We start from the raw sequence: 26,482 nt of genomic DNA, 5'->3' as shown, positions 1-26,482 counted from the left end.
TGAGAGAGAGGCAGGTACTGGGAGACCTTTTGTATACAATACAGATCAAGGTAAACCAAAGGTTACTAAAAGTCTCGTTTTAGGGCAAGCTTGCTTGTTTTGCAAGATGTGCTTCTAGTCAATTGGGGTTAGTATGTCCTTTCTTATGAAATGATGGAGAAAAATAAAAGATGGGCAACATCATGAGAAATTGCACCTTTATCTGGGTTGGAGGAGTCAGGGGTCATAATGAACATGTTGACTGTTGAAGTGGCAAGAGGGCAGGGTTAAATTGTCCAAGATTGGTTCCCTGTGGACCAGCCTCCTTGAGGTTTCATGGACACTGCCCATAGCCATAGCCAAGGCCCAGGGCTGTCAAAAGTGGTAAGCCCTGCCTGGTGGCTCAGCCATGGCCCTACTGAACATCACAGCTACAACCACAAGCTCAGAATCAGATGCTGACCAGCAAGGGAGAGGCTGGTGTTCCCCTCATTCTGAGTGTTCACTAGATGGGAGTGACTGGGCCTGAGTCCTGTGGATCATGGTGCTAGTTCTAATCCCTGCCCGCCCAGGGCCTAGGATTCTCTGATGAGACACCAGAAAGCACTAGAGCCTGAGGGTTGGGCCCCTCTTCTGGGTCCTGGATTCTGGATCCTTGGATCCTGTGTGCTAGCCCAGAAAGCAAGGATAATGGAGAGCCACAAACTCCCACTCTTCCCCTGATAAACATGTCTCTGGCAGCCTGGAGTTTATATTTTTGGGGCATTCCCTTATGGTTGCTCTAATACAAAAGACTGAGAACTACTATGTAATATTAGTGTTTGAAAAGTTTACTCCAATGATATTTGAAGAATGCATTTAAAGTAACTAAAAGAAACATAACTGCATTTTACTCTACTGTGTCCAAAGTATAAGCTTTAAATAATATAAAAATGACAATAATAATAAGAAAGCCTCCAAATATTTGAAAATTAAGATGCATACATCTAAATAATTCATGGTTAAAGTAGGATCTCAAGGAAATTTTAAAAAATACACAGAACTAGGGGATCCCTGGGTGGCGCAGAGGTTTGGCGCCTGCCTTTGGCCCAGGGAGACCCGGGGTTCGAATCCCACGTCGGGCTCCCGGTGCATGGAGCCTGCTTCTCCCTCTGCCTATGTCTCTGCCTCTCTCTCTCTCTCTCTCTGTGACTATCATAAATAAATAAAAATTAAAAAAATAAAAAAAATACACAGAACTAAATGAAAATGAAAATACAACATATAAAATATGGTAGGATCCAGATAAAACACCGCCAAGAGGGAAACAAATGGCACTAAATGCCCATATCAGAAAAGAAGAACGTTCTCAAATTAATAACTTAAGTTTCCACCATAGAAGACTAGAAAAAACTAGCAAAATAAAAACCAACACATGAAAAAGGAAGGAAATAATAATACATTATGATTAAATGGAGTTTATTCTAGGAATGCAAGCCTGGTTCAACATTCCAAAATCATCAATGTAATCCACCATATTAGAACAAGACCCACATGGTCATAGCAGTTAATGCAGATAAAACATTTGACAAAATTCAATATGCATTTATGGTAAACACTCAGAAAACTAGGAACAGAAGGGCACTACCTCAACTTAGCAAGGAATATCTACAAAAAAATCCTACAAAAAATGATACAGAAGATATCATACTTAATGGTGAAAGAATGGATGTTTTTCTCTTAAATTCAAAAACAAGACCAGGGCTCTCTCATCTCTCCTTTTCAGCTTAGTACTATAGGTACCAACCAATGTAGTATGGCAAGAAAAAGAAATAAAGACAAACAAATTAAAAGAAAAGAAGTATTACTGTCCATATTCATGGATGACATGACTGTTCACATAGAAAATCCAAAGAAATCTACAAGAAAGTGCTTAACAAATGACAATCACTCTATGAAAGTCTCGGGATACAAGATCAATACAGAAACATGAATTGTATTTCCTAATACTAACAATGAACAATTGGAAACCAGAATTAAAAACACAATGCCATGAGCAATAATTCCAAAAAATGAAATATCTGGCTATAAATTTTTTTAAAAAGAGAGAATCTGTATGTTAAAACCAATAACACTCTGATGAAAGGAACCAAACAAGTCCTAAATAAACAGAGATACATCGCATTCATGGATTGGAAGACCATATAGTAAAATGTCTACTTTCCACAGAATTCTTTCATCAATCTAGACAAGTTTATTCCAAGATTTATAGAGGAAAGGTAAAGAAACCAGAATAGCTAAAACTGTTTTGAGAAAGCAGAATACAATTGGAGGATTTTAAACCCTGACATAAAGCTATAGTTAAGGCAGTGTGGTGTTGGTGGAGGGATAGGGATGTGGCTCCATGGACAGGACAGAGAAACAGAGACTACAGAAACAGTCACACACAGATACAGTAAACTGGTGTTTCAGAAAAGTGCAAAAGTGATATGATGGAAAGAGGATAGCGTTACTAGCAAATATCAAAAATAACTCAAAATGGATAAGCAATTTAAATGCAAGACGTAAAACTTTGAACCTTTTACAAGATAAGGTAGGAGAGCATGTTTGGATGCCAGGGCTTGTGGAAGATCTCTTAGACCCTACAGCAAAAGTATCAACCATAAAAGAAATAAGAAAAAATTGGACTTCATCAAAATGAAAATGTTTCCTGTAGGAAAGGCCCAGTTAGAGACAAGAAGCCACAGGTCTGGAGAAGCTACCTGCCCTACCAGAATCCGGAAGGGGTTTTCTCTGACCTACTCTTGAGAACATAATAAGGCTACTGGAGGAAACCCTTGTGCAAGTGTGGTACCAGCCCCACCCCCCACCCCTGCCCAGGCTGGGCCCCAGTGCCTTTGACTCCCAGGCTGGTCCACGCAGGCCTCTGGCGGGCCACCAGCTACCAGCTACTATGTGGGCTCTCCAGCAGCTCTTCTGCTAGTATGAGCAAGCTGGGATCCCTGATGTGCTGGTGTCTCCAATTTTCTGGGCCATGGTTTGCCCTGTGACCTCAGTTCTCTGCTGGGTCTAAGAAGAGCTGTTGTTTAGTCTGTTCAATTGTTTTCATATTTTGTGGATTTGGGAGTTCCTTAGACTGGAAACGGAAAGTCTCTAAGCGATTCTTATCACTTTGTTCTCACTTCTGTAACGTGTCTGGAGTTGACTTGGCACCAAGAGCTGGTGGCTCCACCACGCCAGTGTCCCATCTAGGGGGCAGGGAGTCCCCGGTGGCAGGTCTTCCAAGTGCCTCTGGTCACTGATGCTGCAAGTGCCCCTCCAGGCCCCGCTCCCAGGCTCCTGGCTCCTCCGCTTGGCCCCTTGCCTCCACACCTGCCTCAGTGTGCCGACTCAGGAGTGGGTGTCTGGGACCCACTCTGGGGACAGGTCCATGGGGAGGGTGGGCAGAGTGACAGCACCTGAGGGCAGCCTGCTGGGATTTGAAACAGCAAGGAGCTCCAACTTCCCGACAAACAGAAGTAGGTTTGTGTTCCTGTTGTGCTATTTACCACCCGTGCCACCTCTGAAATGCTACACAATCCTCTAAGGCTTCACTATCTTTAAAAGGAGACTAAAGCAAGATAATAATCCTGAGCACGAAGCTGGTTGCAGGTGAGGTATGTGTGGGATGAGGTCTGAGTGCCTGCCAGGGGTGGGGAGGTTGGGTGCAGGGAAGCATCCAACTCCAGAGCTCAGCCAGCTGCAGCTTCCACGGTTGGCAGGAGAGAAGGTTAGGACCACTGCAGAGGCCAGGGCTCCAGCAGAGCTGCCCAAGCTGCCCTGACCTTGTGAGAGCAAGAGGACTCACCGGTGTCTGGGGGCCTGAACAGCTCTACTTGGGGCCCCAGAAGTGAATTTCCCACCGAGGGAGGGAAAGCTCACCTTCCCCCTTCCAGAGACAGCTGAGCCAGTGGCAGGCACACAGCTGGACACAGGGTCCCTCACTGGAGGGGCTGCGGCCTGAGGGATAGCTAGGGTAGGGAATGCCAGCAATATCCACTCAGGTGTGAGCCCTGGGGACACACCTTCTTGGGGCCTCCCAAGATCATCCTGGAAGGCAGTGCCTGTAACGGTGAGGTCCCAGTGTTAAAGGGACGTGAGTCCATTTTTGCCCATCAGTCAGGAGGGATCCAGGGTAGTTAGATGATGACAGAACTGGAAAGAATCTGCACTTGGTCTGTACTGGATGTGCATAAATGGGAGCTTTCCCACCCTACCGTGGGTGTGAGGGCTGGGGTGGGTACACTGTGAGGCTGGAACTCTGTGGGCGGCACCAGGGCCCTTGCCGGGCAGATGGCAGTAAGGATACCCTAGAACATTGCTTCAAAGCTTATCACCTGGCTGCAAGGTCCTGGGTCAGCTAAGCAGGAACAGTGACAGCAGGATCCAGCTGCTCAAGTGTGTAGACACCTTGGGCAGACTGGCTGGTGAACCCAGGAAGCAGGGGTTTCGCATGGAGTTGGGCCCCCTCCGAGTGGGGGCAGGGAGGCCATGGGGAGAGGTGAGGAAGGTGCTGGGAGTCCACTCTAGGAACAGAGGCTTGAGGACCACCAGCTCAGCCTGGCATCAGCCTCCTCTGTTCCTGACTCACTCCTAGACCCTGAGTTCGAGAGCCCTCCTGCTGCCTCCAGAACTCCCCTCCTCACAGCCATGCACCCCAGTCCCTATGAATCACCTGCAGTCCAGAAGCTTCCCTCCACCTGCACTGGGAGTCCCTCCCCCAAAGCCCTGGATTGACATTTCTCTACTTTGGAGGAGACTCTTGCTCTGAGGACACCCCATAAAGTGTCTGACTTCTGATTATGGGCTGAATTGCGTTCTCCAAAATTCTTATATTGGAGTCCTAACTCCCAGTGCCTCAGAATGTGTCTTTGCAGGGGTGGTTAATGGTAGACGAGGTCACTAGGATGGCCCTAATCCCCTATGACTGGTGTCATTCTAAGGAGATCTAGTCACAGACAGGCCCAGAGGGATGACCGCGTGAGGACACAGGGAGGACAGTGTCTGCATGCCCAGGAGAGAGGCCTCGGGGAAACCAGCCTTGCCCAGGCCGCACTTTGGACTTCCGGCCCCTGGGGCTGGGAGAAGATATGTTCCTGCTGTTTCAGCCGAGGACTCGGGTATTGTTATGAGGCCCGAGCTGCCTGATGCACCTCATGGGAAGGCCTGCATGCTCTCCGTGCTCTCCATGCTCTCCGTGCTCCCCGAGACAGGAGCAGAGTCTGAGTGGAGACGGCCTGCTCACTTCCCAGCTGGTAGCCCTAGCTCCATCTGGGGACGGTCTCCTGACCAGTCCCCTTTCCTTGCACTGGGAGCCACATGCCTGACCTCTAGGGAAGGGGCAGTGTGGTCCCAAGACAGGAACAGGATGAGTCTTTTATTTATTTTTGTTTTTTGTTTTTTTTCTGGCTTGGCTTGACGGGTGGCAGTTGATGGGTGGGAAAGTCCAGGAGAGGGAATTGCTGAGAGCCAGTGGGGCTGAAGTGGGGAGGTGTGGAAGGTTCTGGTGACCAGACTGGGGCCCGAGGCAGAGAGCTGGCTGGGGCTAGGGGGGAGGGGTCACTGCAGGGCCTGCTGGGGGTCTCTGAATGCAGACAGCAGCAGGAACCAGGTCTGGGGAGGCACAAGGGCTGCAGGGCGCCCAGAGGAGCTGGCCGTCTGCAGAGGCTGGCCCAGAAACGGGGTCTGAGGAGCAGCTGTGGGATCAGGGGGAGGTGTGAGCATCTGGATCTCATGGATCCAGTCGGAGAAGTAGCGAACCCTGGTGAAGACGCTGGGGTAGATGGGGTGGCGGCAGTCAAAGCCCCAGCTGGCCAGCCCCACGAGAACCCAGGCTGTGGGGAGCTCGCAGACAAGGGGGCCCCCGGAATCACCCTGGGAAAGAAAGGGTAGTTAGTGTGAGTGAGCAGAATCTGGGAGCAGTGGGCAGGTGGGGCTCATGAGCCTGAGAGTCTGTGTACCGTCCAGTCCGCTGGGGTGGGCCTGGGAACTGCACTTCAGGGGGCTACGACGGCCCCCACGACTGTGCCCTCTGCCCTGCACCCAGGGAGTGGCTGGCCACTGGCACAAGGCTCTGCCCAAGGCCTAGAGGGGGCAAGCTGCAAGGACAGGCCAGGGGGGCTGGCTGCGAGTGGAGCCTGGCCAGCCAAGGCCTCCCCCACCCTGTCGGAGCTGTAGCGCATCCCCCTGGGTACCCCGCCTTCTCATCCATGTAGGACTTCGGTTTTCTCTCAGCTTCTTGGTCAAGCATGTCCTAAAAATGCCCAGGTCAGGCCTGGTGGAGACAGCCCACATTGCTGGGGGGCAGGGGCAGCAGGCGGGGTCCCCTAAGGGCCACTGGGAGTCCCTGGAGCCCTGAATGCTGGCCGGGCAGGGTCAACCAGCTGGACATCCCTTTAATTCACAGGCCAAAGGAAGGCTCTTATGCTGGGGCCCCTCCCTCAGGCCCATGAGCTCTCTGACAGGGTGGGGAGGTCAGCTGAGGAACCAGTCGGATGGGGCTTCCCTGAGTGGATACACCGAAGAGTAGACAACCCAGCCGCTGGATTCAGGGGCATGGGGAGTGGTCAGGATGCAGGGAGGGACACGGTAAGGACCCGGAAGGCGGGGTGGCCTGGCGGTGCAGGCAGTGGTGGAGGGGCCCGGGGAACACTCTGGCATAAGCCAACAGGAGCTGCTGCAGGGGCTGCAGGAGGTTCCCTCCCAGTGGGCAGGAGCCCGGGTGGCCAGAGTCACAGTCAGATCTGGGATAAAGGAGCCCACAGGGCCTGAGGAGGAAATCAGAGCTTTTCTTGTTGCTGGGCAGGGAGAGAAAGTCACAGGTTGCGCAGGCGACCTGGGTCCCCGTGGGAGGGGGCGGCCAGGAACTGGGAGGGAGACCCCCGCGTGTGCCCATGTGAGGACTCGGGTCTGTTGGGCTCTGGCAGGACCCAAGCTGCTGGGGATGTGGGTGGCAGCGGGTGAACGCTCCTGGAGGAGTGGGTTAGGGAGACTCAGTACCATGCAGTGGTGTGGGGGGTGGTCTTTAAGGGAAGGGAGCAGAGTGGGTGGGCAGGGCCCCTGTGGGAGCCCAGGAGGTCCAGGCAGTGCGGGGCAGGCGGGGAAGGCCGCTGGGCTCAACGGTGATGGCTGACGCAGAGGGCTGGGGAAGGTCGCCTGAGGGAGAAACAAGGGCACCGGGTGTGGCCATCTCACGACCCTGACAGGTGCACGGCTTCATCCCTGGAACCTGCAACCACACACAGCAAAGGGACCATGGCCCAGTTGGGGGTCTGGAAACAGGAAGGTTGTCCCGGGGTGTCTGGGTGGGTGGGCAAGAAACAGTCCCATAAGGAGCTGTGTGCTCTGAGGACGAGGTGCCGGTGGCCCGGGAGCTGAGGAAGGCAAGGAGCCTCCTGAAGGAACCAGCGGCACCCCCTCCTCCATTCTAGACTGTGGACCCCTGGAAAGGTCAGATGACCATCTGTTGCTTTAGCCACCCAGTTTGAGGTGGTGCATTACTGCGGCCCCCAGACTCTTGCAGAGGCTCCCGGGAGAGTGGTGACACCTCGCCCCCACCCTCAGGTCCCCCAACAGGAGGGCCTCCTGGCTCCCACGGGGCTCTCAGCAGGCAGAGGAAACCCCAACACCAACGTAGCCCGTGCCAAGCACTCCTTGGTTGGCACCAGTGCAGGGACAGAGCAAGGGTGCGTGTGTGTCGGCAGGGCCCAAGAGGACACACGGAGCTCAGATCCGGGAGGCAGATCAGCTGGAGAACGCAGGCCAACACGTGTTCCACGGAACAGGCGCCACAGTGAACTGTCTCCAGAGCCTCAAGCGGGGGATGCGCTCAGCAACCCCTTCTTGGGTGAGGAAAGCTGGCCAGGGTCCCAGCACTGACAAATGACAGACTGAGACCAGACACGGGTCCATCCACCACAATCTAGCACGGAGTCACCCTGCAGCGCCCCCACCCCATCCTGCCCTCAGAGCAGCTTCCAGTGCCCTGCGCAGGGGAGGGGCGCTTCAGGGGAAAGAAGAGAGCAGGGTGGGCCCCAGAGCAGCTGGCCTGACAGACGGGTCCAGACGGAATCTCATGTCCAGACAGAATCTCATGGACAGGCTGTGTGACCGGCAGACTAAGGGAGGAGGGGGCTCCTGGGTGTCCCAATCAGCTGGGCCAAGGGCACTAGGGACATCCAGCCCACTGGCCGACAAAGAGCATCGGCTCTGAGTTCCACAGGCAGGGCCTCCACAGGAGAGGGCAAGTGCGGGGAGGGGTCAGAAGGGAGGGCCAGGGTGACAGCCAAGTCGGGACGCAGGCTGGGCCCTTTGCCTCAGCTTTGGGTGCAGCTGGCCCTGTGAGGAGGTGGCATGGGAGCATCCATGCTGTCAGCTGAGACCCGGGAAACCCAGAAACCGGGTCAACCTCCCAGCAGGAGGGCAGGCAGCTGGGCCTCCTCCTCTGGCTCAGCAGCGAGAGCGCGGTCAGTGAGGCCTCCCCCCAGGCCCATTTCACCTCCCTTCTGTTTCCTGTGGCCACCGTCACACACAACCACAAACCAGGGGGGCTTCAGAAACTGACCTCTCCTGCTCTGGAGGCCAGAGCCTGAGCTCAGTGTCTCGGTGCCTTTCCTTCCATCTTTCCATACCAGTCATTGCATGTAGGGCCCCTCTGAATGCAGAACGGTCTCATCTAGAGACTCTAATCCCACCTGCATAGTTCCCAGTAAGGTCACGTCCTAAGCTTCCAAAGGGACATGCATTTGGGGGACAGTATCCAGCCCATTACACCATCCTTTCAACATTCCCATGAAGGAGGCCTCAGAATCCCACACAGGCTTGGAAGATGCCCCTGGAGCCCCAGGGCAGAGCTCTCCCCTCCTCCCTCTTCCCCTCCCCTCCTGGGTCCCTTCCGTGAAGGAGCCCGAGCTGCCTTATATCAGGCTGGCCATGCTTCCTCGTTGGCCTCCTGGCCCACCTGCAGGATGGGGCCTCGTGCACAGGGGAAGGAGACCCTCACAGTCCACATGCCCAGCCATGGACGCATACACAGAACATACAAAAGTGCAAAGAGCTCCTGAAAGAAAAAGACAGACAGCTCAACACAAAATCAGAGGAGGAAAAACCAGGAGGGAAACTTTACCGAAGAAGACACTCGAGGACGACAAACATAGGAGAATTTATTTAACTTAATTAGTCACAGGAAAACACAAATTAGACTGCTGTAAGATACCACGATGCCTGCACAGCAAAATGAGCAAAGGTGGAGAGAGCCCGGAGTTGGTAGGGGTCCGGCCCGTCTGTGGTGCGAGGTCTGCAAACACCTGCCAGAGCCGGGCCTCTGCACACCTTCACTGGGACTACTCTAGTCATGGGCTGCTGTGGATACAAGGAGGACCAGGTGTAGATGAAACACTTGGAATGAAGGGGACCAAAGACTCAGAAGCTCCGAAAATCGTCCTCAGGGGCAGAAGCGGCGACAGGACCCAACACACGCGACCAAGCCCACAGTGCAGTGGGAGCAGACGACACCCAGCATGAGTGACAGGCACAGCCGAGTCACAGACCCACCGCCAAGGAGCCCCACATGGGGACACTTCCGAGTGTGATCTGAGGTGTGCAAGACAACCTCAGAAGGTGACCAACGTAAGTGGGTCACATGTGTACTGAGCCGAGCCACTGCACGCACCTGCTACACTTCACTAGAAAGCCCAAAATGCCCTACAAGAAATGCCGTGGGGATCCCAGGGGCTGTCCTCGCTCAGGGAGAGCCCAGCGCAGGCAGGGGAGAAAGAGAACACAGCCTCACTCACCTGGCAGATGGCCTTCCCTGTCGAGAAGTCCCCGGCGCACAGCATCTCGTCCTGCACAGAGTAAGCTGTGCTCTTGCTAAGTCTTTGTCTGTATAGGACGTTACAGAGCTCGTTCCCGATGAGGCCCACCTTCCCCTCCTGCAGGCGGAAGGGCGGGTGCAGCTGCTCTGTGTCAACGAGAAGGGGCGGGTGACACGTGCTGTGGGGAAGCCCAGCCATACCACGCCCTCTGCCCCAAAACCTGGTCCCTGCCCTCAAGAAAGAACCAGCCAGAGAGAGAGACTGAGTGAGAGAGTGAGAGAAAAGAGAGAGAGAGAGAGAGAGAGAGAGAGAGAGAGAGAGAGAGGCTGGGTGGCCCTGTGACTGGGACAGTCCTTCGGACGCAGGGAACTCAGAAGCTAGAATCACACACTGTTCAGAACCAGAACTGCCATGGCCCAGGCCTCTAGAAATGAGGCCACAGAGGCCCAGGTCCCGTGGTCCCTGGCCTGCGGACCCCTGAGGCAGAGCCACGCCACCCTCTTCCCTCCCGACTCTGCACACCCCTCACTGTCCTCGCTGAGCATCCCCCAGCCGGTGATCCAGCAAGACAGGTTGCCTGACAGCTGCATGCCAGGGCTTGGAAGGCAGGCGGGGGCGATGTAGGGAGTGAAGTTCAGCGGCAGGTGCAGCTGCAGCATGACGATGTCACTCCCAAAGGGGTGACGCTTCTCGAAGTCTGGGTGCACGATAATCCGGCTCAGGGATATCTCCTGTGTGTGCTGGGTGTGCTGGTATAGCTGGGTGCTTCCAACAGAACCTGGTAGTCCGCTGGGTCGTGGGACTTGCTGGTGGAGGAGAGCACAGTCACTCTCACCTCTGAGCAGGGCCAGCACACTCCGTACCCCCATCTAAGTGCCCATCCCTCCAGAGGCAGCTTTTGTCTCCTCTTCCCAACTGTCTTGAGGCCAATGGATCTCCTTCCCCAGCGTCAGCCCCATACCTTCCCCACTCCACCTCACCTTGGAGGAGCAACTCCTCAAGCTCAAAGCTCCTTTGTGGGGCCTCACATCAAGGTCTTTCATTCCACAGAGGAGCTCCAGCTCCAACCTAGCTCTCCCTAGACACTTGCAAGCTCCCCACGGCCCAGCTTCACCCTTCCTCCTGGCCCTTCCTCCCATAGGCCCCTTCCTCCTGACAGGTGCTTGTCCACTTGGTCATAAGCATTCAGAGGAGATTTGTTACATCAGCAAATGAGCTCAGGACATGGAATGTCACCCTGTGCCCTGAACGTGAGTGACGAACATCCCACCATGCAAGGCCGCCACCTAGAAAGCCCTCCTCTCTCCTGGGGCCCAGACCCTTCCCTCTGGGCCATGCCCGCTGGGTGGGGGGCACCGCACATCTCCTGACCTCCCTCCCTGTCTAGGGGGCCACTCTTCTCTTTTTTTTTAAAATATTTTATTTATTTATTCATGAGAGACAGAGAGAGAGAGAGAGAGAGAGAGAGAGAGAGAGAGAGGCAGAGACGCAGGCAGAGGGAGAAGCAGGCCCCATGCAGGGAGCCCGATATGTGAGTCAATCCCAGGACTCCAGGATTACACCCTGGGCCGAAGGCAGGCGCTAAACCACTGAGCCATCCAGGGATCCCATGGGGCCACCCTTATCACCCACATTGGCTTTCTCTCCTGCCAGCATGGAGACACCCCCTTGCCATGGAGAGGCTCCTATGTGGCACAGGGAGATTCTGAGGGGCCCTGAGAGTCAGTCAGTGCCTGAGCTCTAGCTCCCTGACCTGGGATGGGATGACCCCATTCCCTTGAGACCCCTCCTCATCTGGTCAGAAGCTGAGCACCCAGCCAGGCCCAGGGGGCCAGAGGAGTCAGCCTCCTGAGCAGCCAGTCAAGGTCAGGGAGCCCACCTCCCACCTTGGCAGCCTGGCAGGGGGTCCTGGCAGCCACAGCTCCTCCTGGGCATGCAGTTCTGCAGAAGTGATAAGAAAAATCAGCCAGCTGCTGGCTATGTGTGCAGACCCAAGCCTGATGCCCAGGAATATGCTGAGGAGACCCCTGCCTCCTCGGGCCAGGGAGCCGGTCTGCGCCATATGGCACATGGCAGCCAGGACAGACCCTGCCAGTGCCCTAGGCCATGTTTGTGCTGGGGGACAGGCAGGGCTGAGGGCAGAGGGTGAGGTGAGCAGGGAGCACTTGCAAGGTGGAGGAGACAAGGTTAGAGGCCACACACTGCTCCAGAGCACTGCCCAGAGGAGCTGGCATTGGACACCTGTCACCCCTTACGGCTCTGCCCCTTGCATCCCGCTGCCCTACGGCCCCTCTGATTGCACCAGGAAGAAGAACTCACTTGAGAAAGCAGTGGGCCGTGGAAACCAGCCAGAGGGAGTCAATGAGGACGGCTCCGCAGAGGTGCGAGCGCTGGTACAGCAGGCTGGCCTGCCATGGCCACTGGCCTGCCAGCACATTCCGGCCACCGAAGATCCTCCCCATCACCTTGGGCTTCCCACACACTGTGGAGACACCCCCGCCACCCCATGTGCATGATAGAGACACAGGCGACCACAAATGATGAGATCACTGAGGCCCTCCTCCCCTTCGCAGATGCAGAAGCCAAGGCCAAGGGTCAGGAGGTCTGGCCAAAATGGCAGGGTGGCCTCGGGCTGCTGCTGAGGACTGGCCAGCAAGCCCTGTGGGGATAAGGGCCCAGGTGTGGCAGGGCGGGGCCAGACAATCAAGGGTGGCCTCAGCAGCGTCTCCAGGCACATGGACATCCCTGATCGCACCTGCTGGGGACTGGGCGCATCCCAGACGCTTCCCTCAGCAAGCACGCCTCCATCTCCTCCCTACTCTGCAGACCAAAGAGCTGAAGGTCTCACGGTTGATGGACTTGCTGGTGATGATGTGCCCAGTCCCAGGGGGCTCCTGTGGCCAGGGCCACCCCACCCAGCATCTCAGGGAGGGAGGTTCCCGAGCAGGAGTCTATGAGCCTCTCCCCCGACTCAGGATGCTCTGTTTTTCACAGAAGAGGAAGGGGGCCAAGGAAAACAGCCCTGGGTCTGGGACTCACACGGCGGGGGGGGGGGGGTGGCGAGAGGGCAGGGGTATGGCCGGGACCCCCGGGAGGCAGCCTGCCGGGGCCCCTCCTTCAGCAGCAGACCTCCCCGACCCAGCCCCCATCCCAGGGCCGGGCCTTGCTACCTGCCCCGTTCCAGGGGGTCCACAGTGGGGCCTGTGGCTGCCCGTGTGGGGGTTTGGGGTGTCCCAGGGCCTCCAGGTGGGAAGGGGCAGAGAGAAGATGAAGCCTCCGCTGCCCCACCCCTCCGGGAACCCCTCCGCCCACACGCCGCCGCCTAACGCACCCGCTCCCGGCACCAACCGCTGCGTTCCGCCCGCCGGCCGCCCGGGCTCCTGGGCCACAGCCTGGTCGGGAGCGGGGGCCGGGGCGTGGGAGGTCACCGGCCAGGACCCTGGCGTGCCCGCAGCCAGCAGCAGAAGCCAGAGCAGAGCCACCAGCCAGCCTTGGCCTTGGGGCGCCCGCACCTCTGTACCCATCGTGGGGGCCGCTGACCCCAGCCTGACCTGACTGACCTGACCCTGTGCCCTGACCCCGTCCTGATCCCAGACCCTGCCCTGGCCCCACCCCACCGCCTTCCACACCCCAGCACCATCTCCTCCTAACTCTGGGAACTGACCCTGCCCAGACCACAGCCCAGCCTGGACCCAGGCCCGGACTCCTCTCCACACCTGGTCCTGACCCTCAGGGCTGACCTCTTGCCCAGCTGCTCCCGGCATGACCCAACCTCAATACAATCAAGTTGCTCCTCAAACTCAAGAGGAAAGACAGTAGACTCCATATAGAAAAGTGGGAAATGGGATCCCTGGGTGGCGCAGCGGTTTGGCACCTGCCTTTGGCCCAGGGCACGATCCTGGAGACCCGGGATCGAATCCCACGTCGGGCTCCCGGTGCATGGAGCCTGCTTTTCCCTCTGCCTATGTCTCTGCCTCTCTCTCTCTCTCTCTCTCTCTCTCTCTCTCTATCATAAAATAAAAAAATAAATAAAAATTAAAAAAAAATAGGAAAAGTGGGAAATGTGTGAGCAGTTAATTCAGGGGAGAGGGGATGTGAAGGATCCACAGGCAGGAACACACACTTAGTGGAACTGATAATGGAGAAAGCAGGAGTGAAACATTACAGTCTGTCATTTTCAACCATCAAATTGCAAACATTTTCTGAGATGATAAAGACCCTAAACCTCTGTGAGTCAGTGACTTCTCTGTAGCATAAAGGGAACATCCAGACGTCAGACATGCTCTCCATTGTCTGTCTACTCCACAATGTGATATCCTGCATGTGTTGGTATTTGGAGTGAGATCCTACCATTCCACACTCACGTCCTTATGTGTACAGGGAAATTATTTTATTCATCACAGAGTCTGGGGGCAAGAGAGTAAGGGAATAACAGCTACACACAGTATACACTGAAATATCAATTCTGTTTTGTTTTTTGGAGAGACAGAGAAAGTGCATGAATGGAGAGGGGCAGAGGGAGAGAGAATCCCAAGCAGACTCCATGCCCAGTGGAGAGCGGATATGGGGCTCGACCTTACAACCCTGAGATCAGGACTTGAGCCAAAACTAGGAGTCGGACACTTGATTGAGCCATCAGCGCCCCTGAAATATCAATTTAATAATTACTATTATTATTTATTGAACACAGGAGCTGAGGGGCACTCCGCTTTACTTTTTGGCTAAGAACTTATTCTACTATAAATTAAAAAACCCAAATTTTAGGTTTTGATGAAACTATACTTGTGTTAAAAAGCATGTATACCTCAATATCCAGACTGAATAACTGGTGAACTCTCTAGAAGGGAGTATGGGTTGCATGGCGAAGGGGAGGCGGAGATTGGGAGGACCGTACTGAGTGAGTTGAGGTTGCTGCATCTGTGCAGTAGGCAGTTGGATTTGTCCCACAGGCACGTGGAAGCACCAATTTAGAACTTGGGGATGTCTTGAGTTGGGGATAGAGTACCTTATGGTTCTAGGTAACAGCTGAGGCCGTGGAAGTGGATAAAATCATTGAAAGAAACATGTAGAACCAAATTGGGGAGACAGATAAAGAACAGGAGCCAGCAAGAAACCAAGGACTGGCTGGGGTGAAAGTAAACCCCTGACTCAGTCACGCAGCTCTAAGGTTTCTTACCCACCACTGATGGAAATATAATTTATAGACCACAAAATTCGCTTCCACTGTGGTGGGATGATCACCAGGTCTGCCTCTGACCTCTGCTCCGACGCTGGAGCCACTGCACGCTCTAGGCAGCCACTGGTCTGCTTTGCGTCTCCCTCAGGTGTGTTTTCTGACTTTTCATGTAAATGGAGCCACACAACCTGTAGTCTTTCAAGTCTGGCCTCTTTCACTCAGTAGGACAGCACTCCGAGGCTGCAGGGTGAGCCGGCTGCATGCTTGCTCTCCTTCCTGCTGCCCCTTGGTCCATGCAGCACAACTAACCACCTTCCTTGGATCTTGAGACAACTGGCCTCGAGAATGCAGGACCACATGCTCCCAGGAGATGAGGCCGGATCACATCCACAAACACCTGCCAAGGACTCCAGCGAGTCTGTCAGGATGCCCTGGATGTGGAGCCTGCTGCCTGGATGCTGGGTATCCAACCCGCAGCTCCCTTTCCATCCCCGCAGCTCCCTCTCCATCCCCGCACCTCCTTCCTAAAACCCTCCCTTTTTGCCTGGACAGGGTCCACTGTCTTCTCCGGTTGCCAGCTTCCTAAATAAAGTGACCTCTCTCTTTCCACCATTACCTGTCTCTCCAGTGTTGATTTTCAAAAGGCGAGCAGGTGAACCTGGCTTTGGACCCAGTTCTGCCCAGCAATAGTAGCACGTTGTTTTTGAAGCTCCTGCATGCCGGGGCACATACTGACAGAGAGTGCTGGTGCAAGTGCAGGTGCAGGTGCATGCAGCACGGGGGGAGCAGTGAAGGGAGATGGAGAATCTCAAGCCGACTCCCCGCCTAGAGCAGAGTCCCCCACCCAGCGCAGAGCCCTACGCCCACCTTGATCTCACGACCCTGAGATCATGACCCAAGCCTGCCAAAATCAAGAGTCCAATGCTCAACCACTGAGCCACCCAGGTGCCCCAAGGGCAAAAGTTTTTAATTTTGATGATGTTTAGTAAGTTTGATTTTTCTGTGAATCATGCTTTTGATGTCATATCTAAGAGGTCATGAGGGCTTTCTACTGTTTTCCTTGAGAAATTTTCAGGATTGGTCTTTCCATTTGGATTGATTTTTACTTCATTGTTGTCTAGTGTGATGTAAGTTTCTCTGTTGGTTTGTTTTTTGGATTTTCTAATAACTATCCATTCGTCCCAGCACCATTTCTCAGTTAAAAAAATAAGATGAGTTCTTCCCCCAATGAATGGTTTTGGGGCCTTTGTTGAAAATCAACTCATAATAAATGATAGGATTTTATTTCTGGACTCTCAATTCTGCCCCATAGTCCTAGATGTGTGGTCTCATGCCAGATTTCCACTGTCTAGACTAACATGCATTGTAGCGAATTTTGAACCAGGTAGTGCAAGTTTTTCAGATTTCTTATTTTTCCAAACTATTTAGGTCTTTAACATTTTTATATGTATTATAGGATCGGATGGTCAATTTATACCCCAGAGAGTCTGCTGGGATTTCCACAGAGACTGCGTTAAATTTTCAGTTGACCTTGAGAATTACCTTCTTGATAATATGAAATCTCCTAATCCATGAACAAGAAATGTTTCTCCATTTATTTAAATCTTTAATTTCTCTCAGCAGTATTTTATAGTTTTCAGTGTACAGATCTTGTATGTCTTTATTAAATTTATATCTAAATATTTTCCAGACTGCTGTGAATGATTTTCATTTTGTTACTTTCTTTTCATATTTCCGCAGCTAGTGTACAGAAATACTGTTTATTTTGAAAGAAATATTATTCCTTAGGATCTCCAATGTTTATTAATTCTAGTCTCCTTTGTTTTATTTTGGTGGGTTCATTAGAATTTTCTATGTAGAGGATCATGTCCTATACAAGTAGAAGTTTTACTTATTCTAATCAAAGTTGGGTTACTATAATTTCTTTTCTTTCCTTCTTCCCCTTAGAGACCATATTCATAAGGACCTTGTTTTTTTTTCTCATGGTCTGTCCGTCTCCATGTTGAAATTGGAGGGCTTAGACTATTCACATGTGCTTTATTTTTAACTTTTTGAGGAACCTCCACACTGTTCTCCAAAGTGGCTGCACCAGCTTGCATTCCCACTAACAGTGCAGGAGGGTTCCCCATTCTCCACATCTGTTTTCTGTCTTGTTAATTTTAGCCATCCTCCCTGGTATAAAGTAATCATTTATTTCAGTTTTGATTTGTATTTCCCTGATGACAAGTAATGCGAAGCATTTTCACATGTGCTTGATGGCCATGTGGAGGTCTTCTTTGGTGAAGTATCTATTCATATCTTCTGCCCATTTCATGACTGAATTGTTTCTTGTATGTGGAGTTTGATAAGTTCTTTAAGATCTTGGTTACTAGCCCTTTATCTGATATGTCATTTGCAAATATCTTCTCCCATCCTGTAGGTTGTTTTTTAGTTTTGTTGACTGTTTCCTTTGCCATGCAGAAGCTTTTTATCTTGCGAAGTCCCAATAATTCATTTTCACTTTTGTTTCCCTCGCCTTTAGAAATGGGTTTTGCAAGAAGTTGCTGTGGCCGAAGTCACAAAGGTCACTATCCATGCTCTCCTTTAGGATTTTGATGGATTCCTATCTCACATTTAGATCTTTCATCCATTTTGAGTCTATTTTTGTGTCTGATTTAAGAGAATGGTCTAGTTTCATTCTTCTGCACATGGCTGTCCAATTTTCCCAGCACCATTTATTGAAGAGACTGTCCTTTTTTCAGTGGATATTCTTTCCTGCTTTGTCAAATTTTAGTTGACCATAGAGTTGAGTGCCCATTCCTGGGTTCTCTATTCTGTTCCATTGATCTATGTGTCTGTTTTTGTGCCAGTATCATACTGTCTTCATGATCACAGCTTTGAAATACAGCTTGAAATCTGGCATCATGATGGCAGATAGGCTCTGGTTTTCTTTTTCAATATTCCTCTGGCAATTCAAAGTCTTTTCTGGTTTGATATAAATCTTAGGATTATTTACTCCAGTTCTGAAAAATGTCAATTGCATTGTGATAGGGATGGCATTGGTTGTGTAGATTGCTCTGGGAAGCATAGATATTTTAATAGTATTTGTTCTTCCAATCCTTGAGCATGGAATGTTTTTCTATCTCTGTGTTTTCCTCAATTTTTTTTTCATAATTATTCTGTAGTTATTAGAGCACAGATCCTTTACTTCTTTGGCTAGGTTTATTCCTAGGTATCTTATGGTTTTGGGTGCAATTGTAAATGGGATAAATTCCTTAATTTCTCTTTCTTCAATTCCATTGTTAGTGTATAGAAATGCCACTGATTTCTGTGCATTGATTTTGTATCCTGCCATATTGCTGGTTTGCTGAGTGAGTTCTAGCAATTTTGAGGTGGAATCTTTTGGGTTTTCCGCAAACAGTCCCATGTCATCTGTGAAGAGTAAGAGTTTGACTTCTTCTTTGCCAATTTAAATTTCTTTTATTTCTTTGTGTCATATGATTGCTGAGGCTAGGACTTCTAGTACTATATTGAACAATGGTGGTGAAAGTAGGCATCCCTATTGTGTTACTGATCTTAGGAGCAAAGCTCTCAGTTTTTCCCCATTGAGAATGATATCCACTGAGCTTTTCTGACATTGAGGTATGTTCCCCCTATCCCTATACTTTGAGGAGCTTTAATCAAGAAAGGATGCTGTATTTTGTCAAATGCTTTTTCTACATCAATTGAGAGGATCATATGGTTCTTATATTTTCTTTTATTAATGTGATCTACCACATTGATTTGTGAATGTTGAACCACCTTTGCATCCCAAGAATAAATCCCACTTGGTCCTAGTGAATAATCCTTTTAATGTGCTGTTGGATCCTATTGGCTAGCATCTTGGTGAGTATTTTGACATCCACGTTCATCAGGGATATTGGTCTGTAATTCTTTTTGATGGAATCTTTGTCTGGTTGTGGGATCCAGGGAATGCTGGCCTCAAACGAGGTTGGAAGTTTTCCTTCCATTTCTATCTTTTGGAACAGCTTCAGTAGAATAGGCATTATTTCTTATTTAAATGTTTGGTAGAGAGCAGCCCTGGTGGCTCAGCAGTTTAGCGCCACCTTTGGCCCAGGGTGTAATCCTGGAGACCCAGGATCGAGTTCCATGTCGGGTTCCCTGCATGGAGCCTGCTTCTCTCTCTGCCTGTGTCTCTGCCTCTCTCTCTCTCTCTGTGTGTGTGTTTCTGTCATGAATAAATAAATAAAATCTTTTAAAAAAATAAATGGGAAGCCATCTGGTCCTGGACTCTTGTTTCTTGGGAGGTTTTTGATGACTACTTCAACAATTTCCTTGCTGGTTATGGGTCTGTTCAGGTTTTCTATTTCTTCCTGTTTCAGTGTTGGTAGTTTGTAAGTTTCCAGAAATACATCCATTTCTTCCAGATTGCCTAGTTTGTTGGCATATAGTTGCTAATAATATATTCTTAAAGTCATTTGTATTTCCTTGGTGTTGGTTGTGAGCTCCCCTTTCATTACTGATTTTATTAATTTGTCTTTTTTCTTTTTAATAGGTATGGCTAGGAGTTTATTGATCTTATTCTTTCAAAGAACCAGCTCCTAGTTTTGCCAATCTGTTCTATTCTTCTGGTCTCTATTTCATTGAGTTCTGCTCTAATCTTTATTAACTCTCTTCTGTTTGGTTTAGGCTTTATTTGCTGTTCTTTCTCTAGCTCCTTTAGGTGTAAGGTGAGCTTGTTTTTCCAATTTTTTGAGACAGACTTGCATTGCAGTGTATTTCCCTCTTAGTTCCTTGCTGTCTCCCAAAGGTTTTGAACAGTTGTGCATTCATTTTCATTAGTTTGCATGAATCTGTTTAATTCTTCTCTAATTTCCAGGTTGACCCATTCATTCTTTAGTAGGATACTCTTTAACCTCCAAGTGTTTGAGTTCCTTCCAAATTTCTTCTTGTGATTGAGTTCTAGTTTCAAAGCATTGTGGTCTGAAAATATGCAGGAAATAATCTCAGTCTTTTGGTATTGGTTAAGACCTGACTTGTGACCCAGGGTGTGGTCTGTTCTGGAGAATGTTCCATGTGCAGTTGAGAAGAATATGTATTCCATTGCTTTAGGATGGAAAGTTCTGTACATATCTGTGAAGCCCATCTGGTCCAGTGTGTCATTCAAAGCACTGTTTATTTGTTGATCTTCTGCTTAGATAACCTGTCCCTTGCTGAGAGTGGAGTGTTGAAGTCTCCTGTTATTAATGTAATCTTATCTATGTGTTTCTTTACTTTGGCTATTAATTGGTTGATATAATTGGCTGCTCCCACATCAGGGGCATAAATATAATTGTTAGGTCTTCTTCATCTCTTACTACAGTCTGGTTTGAAATGTAAATGATGTGATATGAGAATTGCTACCTTATCTTTGCTTGGAGGTCCATTTGCATGGTAAATTGTTCTCCACCCCCTCATTTTCAGCCTGAAGGTATCTTTAGATCTAAAATGAGTCTCTTATAGATAGCATTTAAATGGTGGGTGGGTCTTGCTTTTTATCCAATCTGATACCCTGTGTCTTTTGATTGGAGCATTTAGCTCATTCACATTCAGAGTAACCATTGAAAAATATGAATTTAGTGCCATTGTATTACCTGTACAGTCCCTGCTTCTGCAGATTATCTCTGTTTCTTTGGGCTCCCTCTTTGCTTATGAGAGCCTTGTTAATTTTTTTTTTTTTTTTTTTTTTTTGCAGGGCTGGTCTGGTGGTCACATATTCTTTCAGTTTCTGTCTATCCTGGACAGAATCTCTTTATCTTTCCTTCCATTCTGAATGAAAGCCTTCCTGGATAAAGTAGTCTTAGCTGCATATTTTTCTCATTTAGTGCCCTAAATATAGGGCAGTCCTTTCTGGCCTGCCAGATCTCTGTTGATAAGTCTGCTGTCAATCTAATGTTCCTACCGCTGTAGGTTAGGGATCTTTTATGACTTTCTCTTTATCTCTGAAATTTGCAAACTTCATTATTGTATATCAGGGTGATGGTCTGCTTTTGTTGATTTTGGGAGGGGGTCCTCCTTACCTCTAGGATATGAATGCCTGTTTCCTTCCCCAGATTATGGAAGATCTCAGCTGTGATTTGTTCCAATATACCTTCTGATGCTCATGCTCTCTGTCTCTGTCTCTCTCTTCACTCAGACACTCCAATGATTCTGATGTGGGTTCTTTTCATGGCATCATTGATTTCTTGAAGCCTTTTCTCATGTGCTATTAGTTGTTTCTCTCTCTTTTCTCAGTTTCCTTCCTTTCCATCAACTCGTTTTCTATGCCACTCTCTCTCTTTTCTGCCTCTTTTACCCTAGTTAGAGCATCCAGTTTAGACTGCACCTCAGTTAGAGTATTTTTAATTTCTGCCTGATTAGATCTCATTTCTACAGTAAGAGATTCTCTAGTGTCTTTTATGCTTTTTTCAAGTCCAGCTAGTAACTTTATAATTGTTATCCTCAATTCCATCTCTGACATTTCACCTAAATCCATATTGATTAGATCTGTGGCAGAGTTTTACCTCTGGTTCTTTCTTTTGTTGTGAATTCCTCCTTCTAGTCATTTTGTCCAGAGAAGATTGCTTTTATTTATTTTTTTAATATTTATTTATTTATGATAGGCAGAGAGAGAGAGAGAGAGAGAGAGAGAGAGAGAGGCAGAGACACAGGCAGAGGGAGAAACAGGCTCCATGCACCGGGAGCCCGACGTGGGATTCGATCCCGGGTCTCCAGGATCACGCCCTGGGCCAAAGGCAGGCGCCAAACTGCTGCACCACCCAGGGATCCCTGTCCAGAGAAGATTGGATGAACAAATGAACAACATCAAAAATATCAACCATGACTCAAACAAGTTACACAGTAGACAAATCTGATGAAGTTAGTAAGCAAAACAGAAAAATGGTGAAAAAGAAAAGAAAAGAATAACGATGAAAAAGCAAAATAAAAATAATGAAAAGGAAAAAAAGTAGGGAAGAGAGAATGTAACCACACAGGTTAGACAAAACAGGGTGATCCACTTCTTCCTTACTATATTTTGGTCTGTATGCTACAAGACACTAAATCCCAAAACTGCAAAGAAAGCAAAACTTACATATACACAAAAATAAAATTGAATAGAGTGAAAGGAAGCCAAAAATGAAATATGTATCTATAAAATGTAGTGGTAAAAAATGAAAATTAAAAAAAGACTTAAAAAACAAAGAGTTGGTAAAATAAGAAACTATTGGAAAAAGGAAAAAAGAAAAAAATTGGAAAATTTTAAACAGAGAGATAAACAGATCGCGAGAAGAAACATCAAATTCTATATACTATTTTCCTTAGCGCTGGATTTTTACAGTCTTGTGGGGTCTGTAAACTTGCTGTGCACCTGTTTTTCCAGCTGGCCTTTTGGGGGAGGGGCCTGCTGTGTTGCTTCTCAGGTGTCTGTGTCTGGGAAGAGTTGCACTGCCCCCTTGCAAGGGGCCTGCACTCAGTGTAAGCTGGTCCTCACTGTGGCTTTTGTTCCCTGAAGGCTTTCCTTACCTCCTTAGAAGGCCAGAATAAAAATAGTTGCATCCCAATCTCTAGCCCCAGAGCTAAAAGATCACAGATTCCCTCTTCAGTAAATCCTCAGGAATAAACGGTCTTCACCTTTGTGTGTGCCACAGTCTGCAGACTCCTGCAGGGCGTGCCCACACTGATCTTACTGGGGGGAAGTCAGAGTGTCTTGCCTTAATGCACTTTGTAGGTGTTTAATGCACATGGTCACCAAATCCTGTGTGCACCTGCTCTGTCCCTCCCAGGGGAAGGCAGAGAGTCACCTGGCATAGTCCCCATTCAGGGCCTCCACCCTGGGGCTGTTGCCTGGTCACTTGTGCACCCGCTCCACACCTCACAGGGGATGGTGGAGGGTCCCCACATTCTAGCACTCTGCAGGTTCCCCAAGTGCAGAGCGGTCACCTGATTGGCCCTGGCTCTACATCTGTGTAGAACCAAGTTGAGAGCCCCCTTCTATGCTCCTGAACCCCAACCAATCTCCCACTCTACTGCTTGGGGACTCCACCAGCTCAGGTAATCCCACTAAATCTGTGACTCCAGAGATCCCGAGATCCCACTGTCCCACCTAGAATTCTGCCCTTTCAACACCTGAGCACCTTTTTGGCAGAGATGTCTCTCACTACAGCAGATTTCTAAGAGGTCTGATCTTGCCCTCTGGGGCTATATCACTTTACAGTAGTGGGCTTACAAAGGCTCCCACACTTGCCATTTATCTTCCAATATCTCCCCTCAAATTCACTTCTCAGCATCTCCTACCTTGCAAAAAATGGTCCCTTTTCTATGTGTGGAATTCCAGATAGTCTTTTCTTACATCGCAGGTTGAATTCATGGGCATTCAGAATGCTTTGATAGTTAACCAGCTAAATTCAAGGGACCAGATGAAACGAGGTCCTCCACTCTTCTGCCATCTTGCCTCATCCCTGGAAACTCTTATTTCTTAAAAATTTCTTTATTTGAGAGAGAAAGAACAGAGAAAGAGGGAGAGGAAGAAGGAGACTCTCCACTAGGCAGAGAGCCCGGCATGGGACTGAATCCCAGGACCCTGAGATCATTACCTGAACCAAAGGCAGACGCTTAACCAACTAGACATCGAAGACCCTGGAGAAAACTCTTTTAATGTCATTTATTCTAGAGATGCTCAATATTTTGCACCTGCTAAGTAATGAACAGGGAATGCCCCCAAAACTTAAACCCCAAGCTACAGGACACATATTTATGAGAAGTACAGAGACAAGAGCAATAAAATGTCCATTTCTTTCTGGGACAGCACAAGGGATCCCAAAAAGCCAACATCCAGGTATATAGAGAGTGAAGAATGGGGTGTGACCTGAAACCCCCAGTTGGCTAGATGACACCACCATGCTCCCAACACCACAGGTTAGTGTTTGTATATGTTTTTGAGACTCTACTTCATACAATACATAGGGGAAGATTCTACATTTGATTGGCTTCATATTAACAGATTGCAAGATTGCAGAAAAATTATTCTATTTATGTACTTAAAAGAACCTGATATTATAAACAATCTTAAGGATCCCTCTGTAGTTTGTGCTTGTGGTAAAAAACATATCTTAATGCCCATTTTACCCATTTTCATTAGAGAAGAAAATAACACATGAGCGTGATGCAGGCTGACGGTGACTGTGGACCCTGGTTGGATCCCCTAGATTCATGGGGAAGAGATGCAAACGCATCACGGAGTGGGGAGGTCAGTGTCCAGCAGCTGGATCTGGGGCCTCCACAGGACAGCATTGGCAGGGGGCTGTGGGACTAGTGCCTCAGGGGCTCTCCTTCTCTGCATTAGGAAGGAGCACGAGAGAACCAGCATCTGCTTGGTTCCTGCTCGCAGACTGTGCAACAGGACGGGACTGGCTGACGGTGATGACCCCCTGCAAGAATCAGTTAGGAGCCCTACAGACAGGGGAGCCTCTGTAGTTGGTGTGTGTGGTTGGGGAACAACACTTAATGCCCATACGGTTTGTACGCTCCCCCACAGCACATGTCCCTGAAACGTGACCTTCAGAATGAACCAAGACAAAGTACATTCCAAAGGACAGACCATGGAATGAGGGAGGAATCTGAGCTTCAGAGACTCGGGGAGGATGGGACGATGAGCCCTGAGATGGCACAGCCCAATCCCAGGACATTCTACTGAAAGGAGCACCAAGGGCCCAGGCGTGCACACGAGGCATCCCAGAAGGAAGGGCCCTCGGGACTCCTGGAGTCACATCCAGCACCTGGGTCGATCTCCTATTTTCTAAAGAAATCAGGCAGGTCTTCCCCCACGGCATTGGGATCCAGCACCTGCTGTGTGCACGCTGTGGGCGGGGACAGAGTGGGGTGACACGCACAGGGGGCACCTCCGACCAGCCCCCCACACGGAGTGCATCTCCTGGGCCCCTGAGCCCAGTCCTCTCTCTGGAGACCCAGCTGGATGGGGAAGGGCAGCAGCGGGGAGTGAGGCCCAGAGGAAACCTCCCCTTTGGGGGGACAGGAGGGTGGGGGCCTTGCCAGCACCGCCTGCCTGGACAGGAAGGGAAGGACGTGGGGGAGCCCCTGGGGGCGGCCTGCGGATTCTGTGGAGCGGGACGAGGCCCCGCACGAGTCCCTATGTTCACCGAGCTCTTGGCTGGGGGTGGGGAGGAGGGCGGGCAGAGAGCCAAGTGTCCCTAGGACCTGGAAGGCCTTTGCCCCATCCTGCTGCAGGGCCAGCACATCTGTGTGTGGTGAGCGGTCAGGGGCCATGCTCAACCCCACACAGGCCCCAGGACCCAGACCCTGGACGGGAGGCATCGGCCAGGAGGGAAGCAGGCTGAGGGCCAGGGTGCTCACTCCTGGGACCAGAGCATCTGGGGGAGGGCAGGGGACGGAGGGGGCTAGAGCACCCGGTGAGGGTGGTGAGCAGATGGGGGACAGGAGAGCAGGGCAGTAGTGGGGCAGTGGGATCTCCTCCTGGGGTCTTTTGTCTCCCAGTCTCTGCTCAGCTCACTGTCATCAGCTAAGCAGAAGCCCTCTCTGATGTGTGTGGGGGTGTCTGTGCCAGCGGGGTATACCGGAGGGCCATGAGGAGGGCCTCTCAGCCTGGGTCCCAGCCCCCACCGGCTCTGGAGCTGTGGACGCCTGGCCCCACTGCCCTCCAGGTGGGCTGTGCTCCTGCATGTGGGTCACGGGCTGTCAGTAGGAACTGCTTCCCGCGTGAATACAAGTGTGTGTCCTCATCTGTTCATGCAGGGGGCCCCCAGGAAGGGGGAGCAGTACCCAGGAGTGTCCTTGAAGACCCAGGGACCCTGGCCAGTCCCCTTGCACTGCCACCACAGCATGATCGGGCCCCTCACGTGGCCGGAGGAGATGGTGTGGCCCAGAAATCCCGCCGGGGCCCTGGTGTCCACCCCAGGGCGGTCATTCCTGCATGCACAGCGGGGCAGCGCCACCCCCCAGCCTCCCTCATCCATCCTCGTGTCCGTCCTCTTGGGGACCATAGGATCCCCCACAGTCCCTCCTGTTGTAGCGACCCCCGCACCAGGACGAGAAGATGCTCCTCCAACCAGAAGGCCAGAGGCCCCCACGCCAGGAGCCCCACAGGAGCTGAGGATCCCCGGGCTGGAGGCCCTGCCTCATCCTCCCTGGTGGGGAGGTGGAATGGTGACAGAAGCCCCAGAAGGCCCCCTCAGGCCCTTCCTTCGTGTGAGGGCCCCTGTCGGGCACAACCTGGACGCCCTCAGGAAGGCAGCGCAGAGCCTTTCCCAACACAACCATCTTTATTCCCAATGTGCACACAGTGCCCAGGGGGCTGCCACCGGGCCCCTCCCTCCCTCCCTCCCTCCCTCCTTCCCTCCCATCCTCCCTCCCTCCCTCCTTCCCTCCCTTTCTCTCTGCCCCCCCTGGGCAGGACCAGCCCAGGTGAGGAGGCCTCTCAAGGCTGCAGGGGGCCCCAGGCAGGGGCAGAGGGCACCCCCCC

General features: G+C 50.9%; 1 protein-coding gene across 1 annotated transcript; it reads right to left on the bottom strand.

Annotated features, from left to right (window-relative positions):
• Window positions 1-5,556: 5,556 nt before the first annotated feature.
• On the bottom strand, window positions 5,557-13,336 carry LOC129500028 (putative serine protease 47). The gene is given in 6 exon segments (XM_055310175.1): window positions 5,557-5,871; window positions 9,792-9,958; window positions 10,342-10,584; window positions 10,587-10,618; window positions 12,132-12,303; window positions 13,144-13,336. Coding segments are annotated over 6 exon segments (1,122 nt in total).
• Between the last annotated feature and the right edge of the window lie 13,146 nt (window positions 13,337-26,482).

This window comes from Nyctereutes procyonoides, unplaced genomic scaffold (assembly GCF_905146905.1).
Source record: "Nyctereutes procyonoides isolate TBG_1078 unplaced genomic scaffold, NYPRO_anot_genome, whole genome shotgun sequence".
Classification (NCBI taxonomy): Eukaryota; Metazoa; Chordata; class Mammalia; order Carnivora; family Canidae; genus Nyctereutes; species Nyctereutes procyonoides.
The sequence above is the reverse complement of the archived record's forward strand: the minus strand, read 5'-3'. Positions and strand labels throughout refer to the sequence as shown.